The sequence below is a fragment of the Sapajus apella genome, unplaced genomic scaffold (genome assembly GCF_009761245.1).
Source record: "Sapajus apella isolate SASKATOON/1434 unplaced genomic scaffold, GSC_monkey_1.0 scaffold15, whole genome shotgun sequence".
Lineage (NCBI taxonomy): Eukaryota > Metazoa > Chordata > Mammalia > Primates > Cebidae > Sapajus > Sapajus apella.
Window position 1 is genome coordinate 26001441 of NW_022436955.1, and position 17477 is coordinate 26018917.

Genomic DNA, 17477 nt, shown 5'->3' on the forward strand with positions numbered 1-17477 from the left:
TGATGAGCCTCTCAGCATCATACATTTTGCAACGCAAAAGCCACTTAATTCACCCCCTCACAGCAAGTCTTCTAAGCACCTGCCATGCTCCCGAAGCTCAGCACTGAACAGCAAAATATACAAAAATGAACTTATATTCCAGAGGAAGAGACAGATAACAAGCCAACAAATGTAATCACTCATTAGTTATTGCTACAAAACAAACCACCTCAAATTTAAAGCAATTGTTTATTTTTAGGTCAAATACCTGCCGATCAGCTGAGCTGGGCAGATTCTGCTGGGCTTGTTCAAACATCAGAGGGTCCATGAGGGGCTCATCTTTCCTCCTAGGACCAGCGGGATAGCCCACAAATGCTCTTTTCGAGGCATCAGTAGCAGCGCTTGCGAGAGCAAGCTAAAACACAGAGGGTTTCTTAGGACTTGGGCTTATAACTGGCACCTCGCCCCTTCTGCTTCATTTCATTAGTCACAGAAGTTGCATGGCTAAACCCAAAGCCAAGGGGCAAAGGGCAGACCTGCAGGTTGGAGTGAAGGATTGAGATGATAACGCAAGCCACAGTGTGTAGCAGAAGGTCAAGTAACAGAGAGGGCCACGAAGAAACACAGAGCAGTGTTTGTGGCTTAAGAGTGATCAGGAATGCTACTTTTGGTCAGCATTTTGGTAGCCAGGGAGACTTACAGGACAGTGTATTGTCATAATCTTGGTTATTTTTAGCAGGCGTTCCCATTGTAGGGAGTGAGCCGTTAGCATTAAGGTATGTTGCAGCGCTGTATGATATGGATATCCCTGCGTGCATGTGGATTCCTGTTTTCCAGGTCCCCAGGTGCACCTAACTGCTGTGTTGTTGCAAAAGGGCTCCTAGCTGGATTAACGCTGCTCTATACAAATGCTTCATCATAGCAGCACATTGAAAGCATAACAAATTTTGAATACATTGTCTCTGCTAGACTGTATGCTGGTCACCCCCTCCTCCTACACACACGCACCCATGTGTGTGTACACATACACATGGGAACATGCACACACTCACATAGTCACAACTACCCACTCTGGAATGTGTTCGTCAGCATCAGCCAAGGACAGGAAACAAGCTCAACCCTTGGCACCCACAGGAGGCAGCTGCTGGCTGTTGGATTATTCCCTCAGTGCCAAAGCTAGGCTGATGCCTCTGGAAAAGGGGCGTGAACCTTGAATGTGCCTAAAGACAGACATAGCTTCTCGAGGAGCCCACAGATGCTGTAGCATCTGGGGCTTGGTCGGTAGATGATACAGGTGGGTGGTGGAGTGGGGATACGTAGGGATCAACTTTAGTATTTATTTGTCACATCAATCAATTCATCAGCCAAAACAGCCCTAAAGGCAACTAAATAAAAAGCAAAACAAAACAAACAAAAATGGATTTCTTCTTCAGAAGCCTCTTATCATTAAAATGAAATAATTTTTTCTTCCATCTTCATTGGACAAAATACATTCTCTCATTCTTTGGTAAAATGCAAGTTTTCTGAAAGTTGAGAGGAATAGACTGATAGAGGGGAAGAGAAACATCAATATTTACAACAGTTCTGGGAGGGCTGTTACGTTATGATTTCCATTTTATTGATGACAAACTGAGTCTTAGGGTACAAAAGAGACTTTCTTCATATAAGTAGAATCTGAAGATCTCCATTCAGGTCTTATCTTTCTGACAAATCTTTTTTCACCTTAGTAGGCTCAGCGTGTTTGGCACCTCATGAGATTTCAGAAGTGAGTCTCAATGCTTAAGAAGACTCCAGAAATCAACTCCTCTCATTCCTGGAAAGCCAATCTGTAGGGATTGAGGCAAGGAAGGAATAAAGACTGGCTTGTTGGGCACACCCACCTGGAATCAGGCGAGGTTTACTGGAACCACTCTGCCTGCCAGTAGAACAGCCCAGGACAAAAGCCCAAGACTTTAGCAAATGCCTAAGCAGGACTTTGCAGGGGCCAGAGTCAGCAAGATTTTGACCAGATGATATCCATCTTTATTGGTAACATCACAGTCATGAGGTCTTTCATGGCCTCGGCATCACAACCTCTCATTATTAGTCATACTGCCGATAGCCTCCTTTTATATATGGTTGGTGAATTTGAGGACAAACCAGAGAATTGTCCTTGGCCAAACCAAGCTGTCTCACCTAAGATTTTCCCCCTCTTTGGTAAGTACTGGGGCAAAAAGCACACCCAGGGAAACCAATCAGTCTGACACTAGAAAGTAAATGTTCCAGTGTTGAAGGGACATGACACTTTTCACATGGCTCCTGGGCTAGATGTACTCACACTGTCCCACCCCAGCAATAGGGGGGCCAGTAAGTGCAATCCTACCATGATCCCAAAAGGGGGAAAACTGGAAATATTTGGTAAGCAGCACTAAGGACAAGGGAATGGGAAGATCACAGAAGGCCAGCAGAACTGTGAAATTGTCCTTAGAAGGCAGCCTTGGACATTCCCTTCTCTGAGGGATTGCTTCTCTTGACTTAGCTACTGCAGATGGAAACCTAGCTAGACCCCCATCTTCTGCAGTCTAGCCTCCTCATTGTGTTTTATCACCTCCCAAGCTATTCTCTGCTCTCTTTCCCTATCACTGTGTCACTAAGCCATGGGCTCAGTTCATCTGGCCCTGAATGACAAGATGGCACTTTCCCTGGGATGGAGAAAAGTCTGGATATTTCAGGATGCCTTGATTTGAAGCCTGTTTAGAGTTCTCTGGTTTGCTCCAGAGGATAGAACCCCTGTGTGAGGATAGATCTCCACACAGGGGTTCCAAAGTGTCATGACCTGTGACATCATCTGTCAGACCATATTAGTCAGAGGCTCAGGGATGGATGGTCCTCTTTAGGCAAGGAAATGAGTGGGTGAAGCATCAAGATTCACCTTTGCCAGTTTTATCTGGGGGTTGTTTTGCCAACATTGCCATCTGTTGGGCCAGTGCTGGCTATAGCAGCCAAGCCTCACATGTTACTGCATCTTTATCAATGACCTTGGGACCACAGGAGATGACCTTGTGACCAAATAGCAACAAATGAAGGATCTTCAAAAGCACATCACTTTATTTTTATTCAGCGGATGTGTCTTCACTTAATTAATCCTTACCACAACTTTATGAGTTCTGTGCAATTTGTATTTTCATTTCACCTGCAAACAAATTGAGACAGAGAGTTCAAGTAACTTACAAGTAAGGGGCAGATCTGGAGGCTGTGCCTAGACAATGTGGCTCCAGACTCCTTGCGCCTCCCCACCTTCTGCTGCATCTTGGCGAAGTCTAGCCATCTCTTCCTTTAACACACACTAATTTCTGTCTCCATGTTCCAGGCCCTGTGCCAGATGCTGGAAATACATCCCAGTCCACTGGATCTTGGCATGGTCCATCACTCAGTGTCCTGCTGTATTACCTGTTACATAATGCGTTTATTCCAGTATGCAGCCCAATGGAAAGTGATGCTGAAATACATTGTATACATGTTTCTACAACAAAACTATGTAACTTACGCTTCTCTTGTTGCTTTGGCTATCAGGGAGCTCAAATCCAAATCAGAGCAAATACATTAGAATTCGGGTTTGTCATTTTGGTTTGCTGAACTTTTCTTCTGGCCCAGATTTTCTATTTTGGTTCATAAATTCTATTGCACAAATGTCCTTTATTGTAAAACACCTTAAATTCTTTTTAAAGGAAGGCTGCATGGAAATGATGAAGTAAGGTCTTCTCTGTATATTCTTAGATTCCCACCAGGGAAGGCAGACCTAGATGCCCCTCTTGCCCTCATAGTACCCTATGTATAAAATCTCTTAAGCAGTGACTACTGCTGTTCTGAGTACCTGGGGGTAGTTCAGAGCTTCTGAAAGGTAACATCCACCTAGAAAAAAGAAGTTGCCTCCAATCCAGATCCCAGCTTTGGTGCCAGATGCCCATTTGTGGAGTAGGTGGCTAGTCAGACTCTCACCTGAGCGGTTAATAAAATCTATTGCCCCTTGATGGAATTTTTTCTGCAAGCTAGAATTGATCTGTCCTCTTTGTGATTTGTGACATGGCAGGAAAACACCAAACACCATTATGACTTGAGCCACAATGATGGGGGAAGAAAAGGAAAAAAAAAAGAAAAAGAAAATCCACTGCCAAGGTTTGCCAGGCGTAGAAAGGGCTGGAACTGCTGGGGTCATTTTATTTGATTTATTGGAAATAAAGTGGATCTTATTAACATTTTAATAAAGAGAATCTTTTTGCACTAGGCTGGAACTGGCCGCCAGTCCCCCGTGCAATTCCATTCTCTGGAAAAGTGGAATCCGCTGGCATTACCCAGCGTGATTTGTGAGGCTGGGCCCCAACAGTCCAAAGAAGCAAACGGGCTGCCACCTCCGCGGGGCTCACTCCTCGAGAGGTGTTCACCTCCTATCTGCCATGCAAAACGAGGGAGCGTTATGAAGGAATCCGTCTTGTAAAGCCATTGGTCCTGGTCATCAGCCTCTACCCAATGCTTTCGTGATGCTGCTGCTGATCTATTTGGGAAGTTGGCTGGCTGGCGAGGCAGAGCCTCTCCTCAAAGCCTGGCTCCCACGGAAAATATGCTCAGTGCAGCCGCGTGCATGAATGAAAACGCCGCCGGGCGCTTCTAGTCGGACAAAATGCAGCCGAGAACTCCGCTCGTTCTGTGCGTCCTCCTGTCCCAGGTAGGGAAGAGGGGCTGCCGGGCGCGCTCTGCGCCCCGTTTCTGCATTCGGATCGCCGGGCACAGGCAGGGTGAGGGGGCTTTCGGGGGGTCGGGGCCTCCGGTCGGCGCTGCAAAGACGGATCGGGGCTCGGAAGGGAGGTCATTCTGAGCCTAGAGATCCTGGGCACCCCATTCCGCCCGCCCCCACCGGCTCCCACTCCGGCGTGTGTGTGTGTGTGTGTGTGTGTGTGTGTGTGTGTGTGTGTGTGTGTACGTTCACGGGAGGAGGAGAGAGCTCTTAGACCTTTTTTGCTAGCAGGGGCGACATTCTCGCCCACATCAAGTGGGGTAACTTTGGTTCCCTCCTCCGGAGGCTCGGTGCATTGGAGAGAGACTCAGTTGGAGGCGACTCCAGCGAGCCGCGGTTTCCCCCAGCCCAACGCCCAGCGGCGGAAGCGCTGCTTGGGTCCGAATTGCTGGCTGCGGGGCTGCGGAGCTGGAGAGGCCGAGCAGGCACCGCCGACTTCCCGGGTGGCCCGGGCCCCCTGGCACAGCCCGGCCGCGCGCTGGTAGGCGCCTCGGGGCAGCAGAGAGCCGCAGCCCGGCTGCTGCTGTCGCTCAAAGGCGCGGGCGCTGGTGGCGCCCGCGTCGGGGTCCTTTTGCTCCCAGACCCCGGGCTCGAAAGGGCCGGAGCGCGTCCCACGCCAGGGCGCAGGCCCCAGCCCCCCGGCAACCCTATTGTCCAGCCAGCTGGAGCTCCGGCCTGATCCCGGCTGCCGCCTCTGCTGCCTTCCCTGGGCGGGAGCGGAGCGCAGAGAAAAGTTCAAGCCTTGCCCACCCGGGCTGCAGCTGCCTGTTAACCCTCGGAGAGCTGCGGCGCGAGGGAAGGGCCCGCCAACCCGGAGAGGGGGCGAGGGAGACGCGGTCCGCCTGCAATCCCCGCTGCGTCTCGGAGATCTCGGGAAGTTTGAGCGCAGGAAAGCAGGGTTCTGAAGCCAGGCCTGGGGTGCTGGCGGCTGCGGGGCACGCCCAGCGCTGCTCCCGGGCCTGTGGTTTCGGAGAGCACCCCGACCCAGTCCCCCGTCGCCTCCCAGGCAGCCTTTGGGACTTGGAGTGAGCTGGCAGCCTGCAAGTGGGTGGATAGGAGCCAGGGCAGGGCAGGGCCAGGCAGAGAGGAGGGAAAGAGACAGGGAGTGCCTCGGAGTGCTAATGTTGAGTTCCTGGCCAGGGATAGGGGCTCCTGTGTGAGTACCTGGGTGAGAGGGAGGGGAAGGGAGTTTGGGTCCTAGGTGGGAACTGTCTGGGACGGGGAGATTGGTGCAGTCTTCTAATGTGAGACCAATTCTGGAGCAATGTTGGGGTTAGACTTTGAAAATGGGCCAACATCTCAGAAATGTAGTGATGAGTGATGGAGGAGGAGACTAAAGTGCCTGGCTGGGCTGCTGAGCCTGCTCCCGTGCTCCTGACTTCTTTATTCCTTGTATGTACGGTCCCCATTGAGGGCTGCCCAGTTATAGCTCCTTTTCTAGCAGGCATCGCTCGTCGATTATCTTGGGGTCCTTACAGCGTAGAGTCTTGCCATGGAATCCCAAGCCTGGCTGTGAACCAGTTTTCCAGTTGTCCTGTACCGGAACGACCCCTAAGGCTGTATATGTGTACATATATCCCAATTTAGCAAGGCAGTTTGGAGCATGCCTCAGACATAAAGGATTCAGATCCTTCCTGCCATCTGCTAGTGGTAGCACCCGGGGCAAGTTGTTTAACCTCTTTGAGCTTCCAAATTCTCCACTGTAAAAGAATCTGCTGCCTTCCTAGGACTGCTGTGGGGATAGGATTGCATTCAACAGGATATCCTATGCAATGCGTGCTGCCCTGGGAGCATCGGTGTCTGAGAGCACCTCCCATTGCCTTGTACAGGACTTCACAGTCCTTGTTCTCTCTTGGCAGGTTTTTCAGTTCAGATTCCAGGGGATGCCCAAAGTTATGCCTCCTTTAGAGCAAGACAGACCACGTGACAGGGCCCAAAGATCGAACTTGATGTACTAGGGACTCTCCACATGGTTCTTTTTGCAAATGAACTGGTATGTCTCCTCACCCAGGGCCAGGCTGGCACATGTGGGTTCTGAAGACTCACTCTATTTATTTAGAAGAAGGAAGCAGAGATTTTGCTGTGTATTGAAATGATTGCCCTAAGAGGCTTATTTCTAATTTCAGTTGTTATGCACATCAGAGCAAAAGTCCACATTAGGATAGTAATTGATATCCTGGTAGCAATAGTACCTCCCAGAAAAATCATTTTGATGCAATCCAGTTAACCAGCAAGAAGTTCAAGGGCAGAGCTCTGTGTGCCATAGAAAAAAGTGGGGAACATCTTGGAGCCTTTGAGTCCACAAGCAAAAACAAAACTTTCCTGGGGAAGAGAGAAAACAGAAGAAAGGGAAAAACAGTGTAATAAAGCAAATTAGTCACTCAGCCCTGGTGGTGTTCAGGCAAGCCTGTATGTTTTTTTCCACTGCAGCTGTAATGCATTGGGTCCGACTTTGGAAGCCATCAATCTCTGTAAGCTTATTTGCTTGGTTGCTGTTTTAGGCATTTTGGTAGGAGGCGAGGAATTCTAAGCAACAATGACTGGAAGCTGGCACAGTTGAACAGTCACCTCTCCTATCCCCTGGGGTGTTTTGGGAAAGTCTGTCCCAGAAGTGGCCTCTGGAATTTGGCTACGATAAGTTATGAGTGTGAAACAAATCAAGAAAGAAATGAGCTAGAAATTCCATGGTAAATATGATTCCCCTCCCTATTTGGGTAGCACTTACAGCTAACCAAAAGTTCTAACAATGAGTGAGTAATCCCCCAAGAATTAGGAATTTAGGGAGTAGTTCAGGTTTGGAGGGCAGTCACTTGGGAGTGACTAAAAATGTTCCATGGAATTCTGAGATTTCGTTATAAAGTGAGGAGTTTTCCCTTGGATTCAGAATCTTGATTTTCAGTATTTTAAATGACAGTCAGTGTCTTGTAGTGCTCTTGCAAATTTGTGTGTTATTTTTTAAGAACAGTGTTTATTTGCAGAACCTTTTGGATAAGGAAAGAGACACAGGGTTGAAGAGAGTGCTGCCCCCTGCTACGTAGGGTCAACGCGTGACAGCCTGTAAGATTTTCAGAGTACTAGTGAAATGGAATGGAATACGTAGTAAAAGGAGGCAGTGATACAGTTCACCTGTCTGAATATTTTTTTAGCAAGTCCCAAAACAGGTTTAATAAACTGCAAAGTTGAGTAAGTAATCTGGAATTTGTGAAATTCCACCGTCTATGCTAAAAGCCCCAACAGTCATCTTAGCTAATCTCTTCTACTCTGCCTTCCTCCCTTCTCCCCTTTTCTTTCTTAAGCCCTTGGGTTTTCCATTAAGTAAAATCTATTTCCTTCCAGAAGTTTCCTATATGTGTTATGGTGAAATTGCCCAGCAAACCAACGTACCCTATAACTGCGCTATCTAAAAGTATCAGCACCTAGATGTGTAAATTGAGCCTCAATCTGAAGTTAAATGTTTAGGTTAAAGTATAGCTAGGTTCTTGAAAACATCCTTATTTCCTTCCAAAAATACAGTTGCTTGGGGAGTCTAGTTAATTTATGTTTAGTGTAAGGTAAGGAAAAGGACAAACTGGATTTAATTTATACCTTCATGACAGTCATATCATCTAAGTAGTCAACAGTGTTTCTATGTGCATGTCTGAGTGTGTATATCTCTGTGCATTTTGATCTTATTGTAATACCTCTTGAAAAATTTCTCCAGAAGAGGGCTCCATCCACAGCATTACAAAATTCTGAGTCTACAGCTCATATTTTAAAGAACTTCAACGTAGCAATTCTATCAAAACATAACTATTCTCCTTATTCCACATTATTTCCCACAAGCACCTCCAAATGAGAAATCCTACTTGCTTTCTTTCCCTTCCTTCCTTCTCCTCTTTCTTTTTTTTTCTTTCTCTTCCCTTGCTTTCTCGCTAGATTTCTTCTTGCTTGCTTGATTTCTTCTTTTTCCCATTTTGTAGTTGGTTCTGTTCTAATTCATTCTTCAATTCTGTATATCCTCCTTGTATTGGAGCAGGGAAAATTTCAAAGACCTTTGTAGACAATGCAATATGGAATGTGAGAAAGTTCTGAAATTTCCTGGCACTTGACTTTCGTTGAACTTGATTCCATTCTTCAGGCAGCCAAAAGGCAGAAACAGTTCTGCCTGTGGAAAGAGATAACCTTCCCCTTACATAACCACTAGAAGGGTGATTCCTGAGCTAGGTCTACTCACTTTCCAAAACCCATTGAAAGGGAGAGGGAAATATCCGCCTGTCAGCCAGTTACAATAATCAGCTGGGCAGAATCAAACCAATTGACCAGTGGTTTTGGCATTGTTTCTATTTAGCTGTAGGCAAGATGCCTACGTGCCTGTGGGAATCTGACCCTCCTGAAGGATGCTGCCAATATATTTCCCCACAGCCTGTTTCTTCTGCAGCCGCCTGGGATCCCAGGCTTGGCTCCCCAGGCATGAGCAGGCTATACAGACAATGGCTGAGCTGTAGGATCTCTTGCTCTTGCAGTAGCCAATCAGCCATGGCCTTATTCTAGGGTTAGGGTAGAAAGTCATCTCTCTCTGCTGAGAGATAGCTAAGGGGAAGGCAGGAGAGGAGAACAAAGGACATTTCCAAGTTGAAGTGCCGACTGAGCCAGGGTCTGTGGAGGTGAATGGGTCCCCTTCTCGCTTAGCAGGTTAAACCTCAAGACATCTGCTTGGTGGTAAAGAAACATCTATTCCAACCCTGCAACTCTGGCTTCTGGGCAGAGGTTGCCAAGTAGCAGCCACAGGTGAAATTAAGCCACAGATGCACTTGGTTTGGCTCAAATGTTTTGTGAATTGTACATTAGTAAAAAAAGCAATCCAGGTTTCTAGCATTTCTGAAAAAGTCAGAAGGTCAGGCAACCCTAGATCCACACTTCCACCTGGGCGTACTTGACGGGACTGAGTCACTGCTACCCTCTTTAGGTAGGACGTGCCTTGGCAGCTTGCCACAATCCCCACCACTCTCTACTACCCAGGTTTCCATGTTCACTACTCTTGCCTGCTTGCCTCTAGGGCTTTTTGAGTTTGGAAACTCTGCTTTCACAAATGTTGAGGTTTGATCAAATTGATGCAGTTAATTTTCAGTGATGGACTATTTGAAAAGGGAGGGACTGGTCTCTTCTCATTCCCTGTGATTGAATTCAGTTGATGTGTGCTTTGGAACAGCATGACCCAGGAGACTGCACCCCCTCCCTGAGCACATTACTGACAGTGCTGTTGGACAGGCACCCAGAGCGACATAGCACCCAGATCATTGCTTCAGGTGTAAGAGTCTTGCAGAGAAGTGACACACTGCAGCTCTGAGTCAGTGCGAGCCCTGGCACAGCAGTGCGTTGGTACAAAACATCATCATGCACCTGCAGCCAAGGGACTCTGAAACCGTGGAATAATATGTAGGCCCACAGACCCTTTCTGTCAGCAGTCCCCAACCTTTTTGGCACCAGGGACCAGTTTCATGGAAGACAATGTTTCCATGGACTGGAGGTAGGGGGATGGTTTTGGAATGATTCAAACACATTACATTTATTATGCACTTAATTTCTATATTGTTACATTGAATTAGATAATGAAATAATTCTACAACTCATTATAATGTAGAATCAGTGGGAGCCCTGAGCTTGTTTCTCTGCCACTAGGTGGTCTTATCTGGGGGTGATGGGAGACAGTGACAGATCATCAGGCATTAGATTCTCCTAAGGAGTGTGCAGCCTAGATGCCATGCATTTGCAGTTGACAATAGGGTTCCGACTCCTATGAGAATCCAGTGCCACGATCTGACAGGAGGCAGAGCTCAGGCGGTAATGCAAGTGATGGGGACCCATTATAAATACAGATGAAGCTTCTGCTTGCTCACGGGCCACTCGCCTCCTGCTGTGTGGCCTGGTTTCTAACAGCCCATGGACTGGTACTGGCCTGGGGGTTAGGGACCCCTGCTCTGCGTAGTGTTCTACCAAGAGCATGGCTGCCCTTGGAGAACAGTGACACCGGGGCCTCGTCATTTCAGGAGTGTTGCTCCCCCACAGTATAGACAGAATCAGAACGTCACAATAACTTACTGTACATAGACTTGCCAGGGCCTTTGGGAGCACTGCTGTCATATCCAGCACCTTTGTAACTTCAGGATAAAGCTGCATCTGCGGCTTTGTCACCTAACGTACTCTTATACATAGGACACTGTCACACCTAGCACCGTCCTGGAGCTTGTGTGATGTTTTTATATTTGTTTTAACAGTTAACTCCCATGGCCAGTCTACACACAGCGTTAATGCTACAATTAATGCTCTTTGGCTCTGTAAATACAAGACTAATCTGTCTGCCTCATCCCATACCAGCAGGTGAGCCTCAGATGATTCTTGTTTTCCATAGCTACAGACCCCAAAGATCAGGGTAAATATAACTCTATACGCATATTTAAAAAAAAAAAAGTGATTGTTTCTCCTCTGCCATGGCAGTTGCCAACAGAAGTCAAATTCTTGAAAATTAACATTAGAAATAGACACGTTTTGACATGTCATGTCTCATTTCAAAGACACCAATGAGCGTCACCCGATCTGCTGCAGAGGCACAAAGACCCTGTGTCTCCCAGCTGAACGCAGGCCGGGCTGGGGCGGACGGCAGCAGCTGCTCAGCTTTCAACAGCCCTGCCACATGCATGGGCAGGGCCGGAAATGAGCTCAGCCTCTGGAGAAGCCCGGGGAATGGAAGGAAGGAACGTCGCAGCCTCCATCCTTGCCTTATGGGGCCTTCAGGCCTATGTCTCTTTCCTCCAAAGTGGCAGGGAACCACTTTCCTGTGTTGTGTGCTGCAAGAAGGTGGTGGCTGCAAACGCCTGAAGCTTGAGCCTTTGTGATCATCTCCCTGTGGACTGATTGATGTAGGGCCTGTGGAAAGTTGCTGGACGCTGCTACCAGAAGCGAGGCTGACTGAGACTGACGGGAGTACTTCTCAACTGTCGGGCATCTGGGCTCATCTAACTCAGGGGTTGCAAATGATGGCCCGTGAGTCAGTTCCTGCCTGCGGCCTGGTTTTATAAATAGTTTTATTGGATTATGGCCACACCTGTTCATTTATATAATTGTTGATGGCTGCTTTTGTGCTATAACGGCAGAGTTGAGACAGTCTGGCCCTCAAAGTTGAAAATATTTAATATTTAGTTCCTTAGAGAAAAAGTTTCCTGACTCTTCATTAACTTAAAGTTACAGCCAAAGAGGCCGTCAGGGAGTCTTCTCAAAGGATGGGGGTCTCAGAGATTCAGCCATTAGGGATTTTTCCTCCCAGGCTCCAAACACTCAAGCAACTTAACTTCAGGGAGATTCACCTGAGACCAAATGACTCCAGTAAACATCTCTGATCTTTATGAAGGACCTACTATGTTCCAAGCACCACTTGTGTATTCAGGACACAGCTACTAATAAGGCAGACTGAGTGTCTGCTCTCTTGGGGCTCAGAGCTTGGCACGAAGGATCAATAGCAATTAATGAATAATTTAAGATGGAGACAACCACGATGAGGGAAAGAAACCCAGCTATGTGTGGTCACACCATTCTACATATTTGCCTAGGTGTTCTTTGTCTTTCTCCTCCACTAGCCTATAAGCTCTGTTGTGGCACATGTGGTTTAATTTGTTCACTTCTATACTTCCAAGGCTTAGAACAGTGCCTAGAACACAATAGACACTAAGCAAACATGAACGAACAGATGAATGAATGAATATAAGAAAGTCATCAGATGCAGATGAAGGATCTGGGTGACTTCCCTGACAACCTGATGCTTGAGCCCAAATCTGGAGGAGGAGTAGGGTTTACAGACAAAGGCACAATAGAGGGCGTGGGTGGGGAAAGGCATTCTAGCAGAAGACAGAGTCTGGGTGAAGCCTCTATTGAGGGGAAACATGACACAGCCCAGGCAATGGTGTGAAATGTGGCCCAGAGGTGCCAGAGCCAATGGGGCCTTGTCAGCCACTGCAAGGATATTGATGTTTTTCTCAGAGCGAGTGGCAGCCATTGAAGGTAATGAGGGAAAGGTACAGAGTGATGCGATCAGATTTGCATTCTGGCTACAAGTAGCAAATGTGTTGAGGCTGGGTAAGAATGGAAAAGAAAGGCCAGCCTAGGCCTGAAATCATGGGAAGCTGGATTCAGGAATGACGGTGCAGAGACGGAGCAGATGAGAGAAGCGGACTGATATGGTTTGGGTCTGTGTCCCCACCTAAATCTCATGTCAAATTGTTTTCCCTAGTGTTGGAGTGAAGCCCAGTGGGAGGTGATTAGATCACAAGCATGGATTTCCCCTGCTATTCTCGTGATAGTGAGTGAGTTCTCACGAGATCTGGTTATTTGAAAGTGTCTAGCACTTCCCCCTTTGCCCTCTCTCTCTCTCCTGCTTGCTGTGTGAAGACCTGCCTCCTTCCCCTTCACCTTCTGCCATGATTATAAGTTTCCTGAGGTCTTTGTGGCCATACTTCCTGTACAGCACGCAAAACCTCAAGCCAATTAAACCTCTTGTCTTTATAAATTACCCAGTCTCAGGTAGTTCTTCATAGCAATGCGAGAATGGACTAATACATAGATGTATCCTATTCAGATAATCCAAGAGACATTTAGGCCGAGAACTTGACAGGCCTTGATGTGGCTGGGTATGGAGATGGCAGGGCCAGGGCCAGGGAGGGGTTGAGGATGCCTGCTTGAGTTCTGACTCTTTCAATTGGCAGAAAGAGTCAAACAAGGAGACCAGGTGTTTGACATTATAAACAGGACAGGCTGCAGAAAGTTCCTGGGAGAGGCACCTAAGGCCTGCATTACAGTATTGCCAGCAGATCCAGTCCGTTCTTGCATCTGGGATAGGGATCCTAGGGGCCTGGAAATGCCCTTGAATAGAGTGACCAATGTGCAGCCTCTATAATTAACCAATCTCTGAGACTTTTCATGCACAAGATATTTGAGAGAAACATTGCCAAGCCCTTTAATCGTTCCTTGAACATTCAATCAGCAGCACTGGAAATATTTCTTACATGAAGTAAATAATGATCTCCCACTCTCAGCAATCACTCTGCGAATGCTAACAAGCCTCTGTTTCAGCATGTTGGGTGTAGCCTTGGTGACTTATGTTTCTGGGGTAGTAGGAGAATATTCAACTTGGTGCCAGGCAGCGGTATAGTAGTAAATGTTTAACAACTGGCCCACTCTAAAGAAACACCCAAACCAAAAAGCAAAACCCCAACCAAGACACAACCAGGTAGGTTGCAGTGCTTGCCAATTTCTGTGGTGTAAATACTCCCATCATGGGCGACTGGAATCTAACAAGCTGAGAGATTCCTAAAAATCTAACAATGGGCTCTTGCTACCTGATACTAACTGGCCCCAGCACACCATGGACCCAGATCCTGTTTGTAGTTCACCCCTCACTTGCAGTGTGATCTTCAGCTAGAAGCTTCAAAGTTTTCATCTGTAAAATGGACCAGATTACTGTGAGATTCAAGTGGGTAAAAAGATGTCAGAATGCAGGGAAGTCTAATTTGCTGCAAAGATGCATGCCAATTATCAAGATAATTATCACTTACAGGAAACAGGTCCTTCGGCCAGGATTCTACAGCTGTCTAATTGGTCCCTGTAAAAATATTTAATGAGTTTGACTCAGGCACTGAATGAAGCTTGATGTGTGAGAAACAGAGGGTGTTTCTCTGCTTCTTGCAGGTCTGCATATTTTTGCAGTAAGAAGGATTATTGTGTTCTGTGGCAGTATTGATTCTGAACATGTCTATCTTCTTTTCCTGCTGTCTTTCCCTTCTTTTCTTCCTGCTTTCCTCAACAAAGATACTGAGTGAGTGCTGTATGCCAGGCACTTACCTAGGTACTTTATCCTCAGGAGGTGAGGTCTGTACAGTTACTGTGCCCTTTTAACAGATGAAGGAACTGGTGCCTTTAAGAAACTGGCCCAAGATCACAGAATAAGTGGTGAGCTGGGATTTGCACCTGGGTCTGTGCGTGGGCAAGTCCAGCTGAGGCCCGTGTCTTCACTCAGCAAGTATTTATTGGGGCATGTCGGGAATTCAGAGGTAAAGGAGATGAATTTAATCTCTGTCTCATGGAGTTTACAGTCTTGTGGAAACAGAAGCTAAAAACAAGTAAGTAGTGGAAATAATTTCAAACTTGGTAATTATTACAACAGGAAATAGCAGAGGCTGAAATAGACTGAAGGGAGGCGAGGCCGTTGTGCCCTCCTTTGCCCCCTTTCATCTGCCTGCCTTCCTCTTTCTTCCATCTTTGTTTCCTTCTTCCCTTAAATATTAATACCTACCAAGTAGGAAGAATGCTGCAAATCTGGGAACCAAGAGGTGAACACAGCAGTGCAGGCCCCCACCAGGAAATGCACTGGAGCAGAGTTAGAGCCTGGGGCTGCCTAGACCCAGAGCTGCTGGTATCTTGGACTGCTTCAGGGTGTTAGGGAGACTTCCCAGCCCTTTTGAAGTGAGCTTGCACCTGGCCCAGCCATTTACACATTGCGTTGCCTCAGATAAGTGACTTCATTTCCCTCCTTTTCTGTTTTCCCCTGTATTAAAACAACTAAAAAAAAGGAATGTCTATGCCTGCCCTGCAGGAATTTTGTGAGAATTAAATAAGTGTATGCTTATGATGTCATCCTATGCTTAAGAAATGTTGATTGTGTTGCTTTTCACCCTGTGCTCCAAGGGAGTTCATGGTCTGAAGGTGTCATGGGGCCTTGGTTTTCAGGATCTGACTAACTTAATGGGGAAAATGACTATGTATTTTATAATGTGTGGATATTAAAAAAAATAAAGTTTGCTCCCTAGGGAGGATTTGCCATTCCCATGTTGGTAGGTCCCCCAATATTGTTCCCCTTGGAATTCATGCCTCATAAAATCATTTGATCTGGTGGCATCTCATCTTCTTAATGTATCTGCCCAGCAGCTGTTCCCAGGAGGCTTTATTAGGGCAGCGTGTGTGTGTGTGTGCGTGTGTGTGTGTGTGCATGTGTGTGTGCGCCAGTGCCATGAGTACTTATTATTGTTATTTAAAGTATCTCCATGTAACCACAATTTACTGTAGCTGCTATGCACTCGTTACCCATGTTATCTGGAATCCTTCCTGCAACCCTTAGAGGTGACTCTTATTCTCAATTTTATATATAATGAGAAGTTCTGAGTGGTGAAGTCTTTTGCTCAAAGCCACATGGTCACTGAGAACTGGGACCAGGGTTTGGATCCATGCATTTTTATTCCTGCGCATGTTTGTTTTCCTCTGTGTTGCACTTGTATATAAATCTTCCTTTCCCATTTGTATGTAAAAACTTTTCCTTTGTCTATTTTGTTCTCTAGCTCACTTAATGTCAACATAGCTGCCTGGGATGACCTCTTTTTTGAGTTCCTTGTGTCTCAAAGTAGGTCTGGGCCCTGGACCTCCTGTCTGGGTTACTGATTGCAGCATTCAGGACTGGGTTAGCCCAGGGTCATTTGTGTTCTTTTTCGCTACGTCCTTGCTTTTGACCAGGGCCGAACAACCCACCTACACTGCATGGTTCCCCCAGCATAACATCCCAGTGAGAATGGCCCACAGATGCCTAGGTATGGCTCACCTGAAGCTTCAACCATGCAGACACATTCTCCGGCAGTTTCCCGCTGGCCACTGAGTCCTTCAGTTGGATGGCATTCTTCCCCACAGGTGCTAAGAAACCTTGTTGCCTAAGCCAGTGCTTCCTGCAAGCTACAAGCTAGTCTTTGTAATGTTTTCCCCAAACAAAAAGAAAAAAGAAATAGACAGCCTGTAGGTATATAGAGACACATGGATCTATACTGCATGGCAACTGGATTGAATCTAACTTGAAGTTTATTTTGTCTTACCAGACCGGTGTTTTTTCCTTTTAAGTGCCTTTAGTGAGGGTTGCCATTGATTCAGCAAACACATGTTGAATGCTTACTGTGTACCCAGCTCCATTTTCCATACTGGCCACAGAGCAGCCAGAGCACAGCCTTTGCCCTCCAGAGCCCGTTCTGGTGGATGGACACTCCTTCGACAGGCTCCTCACCACTCTGTGTACAATCCCGCCACTCAGTGCCCCTGCCCATTTGTGCATTTCCTCTTTGGTTAACTCATTCATTTAACAAATATTTACTGGGGAGCAGAAGTATTTACTGGGAGAAAAATATCTCAAGCACAGTGCTCAGCACTGGGGGAGCCAGTAGTGATTAAGAAAGGCAGGATTGCCTACCCTCACGGAGTTTGTGTTCTCATAACAGAGAAAGACAGTAAACAAGAAAAATAAATACGGTAGTTTTGCATAGTGATAATGCTATGGAAAAATGTTCAAATGGCATAGAAGGATAGGCAGTGTTGTTCTGGGCTTGTCCACCACCCTCTCTTGGGATAGAGAATTCTTTGTTCAGATGGAATGGCCTGTCTATCGTGCGGAGGTGAAATGTGCTACCATGTGCGAAATGAAGTTGGTAATACACAGATGGCATTTTTGTCCTTCCTCATAAAGTGTTGTTGGTGAACTTTTGTCAATCTCTACTTGTTTGTGTTGAAACTTTGCTGTTGAGAATTTACAAATATGGCAGCCAGTGATTTAGACCAGGGGTAGGAATCCCTTTTCTGTAATGGGCTATGGAGTAAATATCTGGTTTCCCTTGCAACTATTCAGTTCTATCAGTGTAGCATTAAAGCAGCCACAGCCAGTATGTAAACAAAT

The 17477-nt window shown here is 46.7% G+C and overlaps 1 protein-coding gene and 1 long non-coding RNA gene across 4 annotated transcripts in view; one reads left to right on the forward strand and one right to left on the reverse strand.

The window, feature by feature from the left end:
- LOC116555363 overlaps positions 1-17477 on the reverse strand; it is a 785279-nt gene that overhangs the window by 723514 nt on the left and 44288 nt on the right. The window contains exon 2 of the long non-coding RNA XR_004270499.1: positions 14618-14624. This is a non-coding gene — a long non-coding RNA (uncharacterized LOC116555363). The remainder of the gene's footprint in view (positions 1-14617; positions 14625-17477) is intronic.
- CDH13 (cadherin 13) overlaps positions 1-17477 on the forward strand; it is a 1241014-nt gene that overhangs the window by 52666 nt on the left and 1170871 nt on the right. Inside the window, exon 1 of one of the 3 annotated variants that reach the window (XM_032283883.1) lies at positions 4325-4681. The exons of 1 other annotated variant lie outside the window; for it this stretch is intronic. In XM_032283883.1, the coding sequence (XP_032139774.1) occupies positions 4637-4681 (45 nt within the window). In that variant the 5' untranslated portion in view covers positions 4325-4636. Of the gene's footprint in view, positions 1-4324; positions 4682-17477 lie in introns of those variants that run through there. One more of the 3 variants, XM_032283884.1, reaches the window with a different exon arrangement.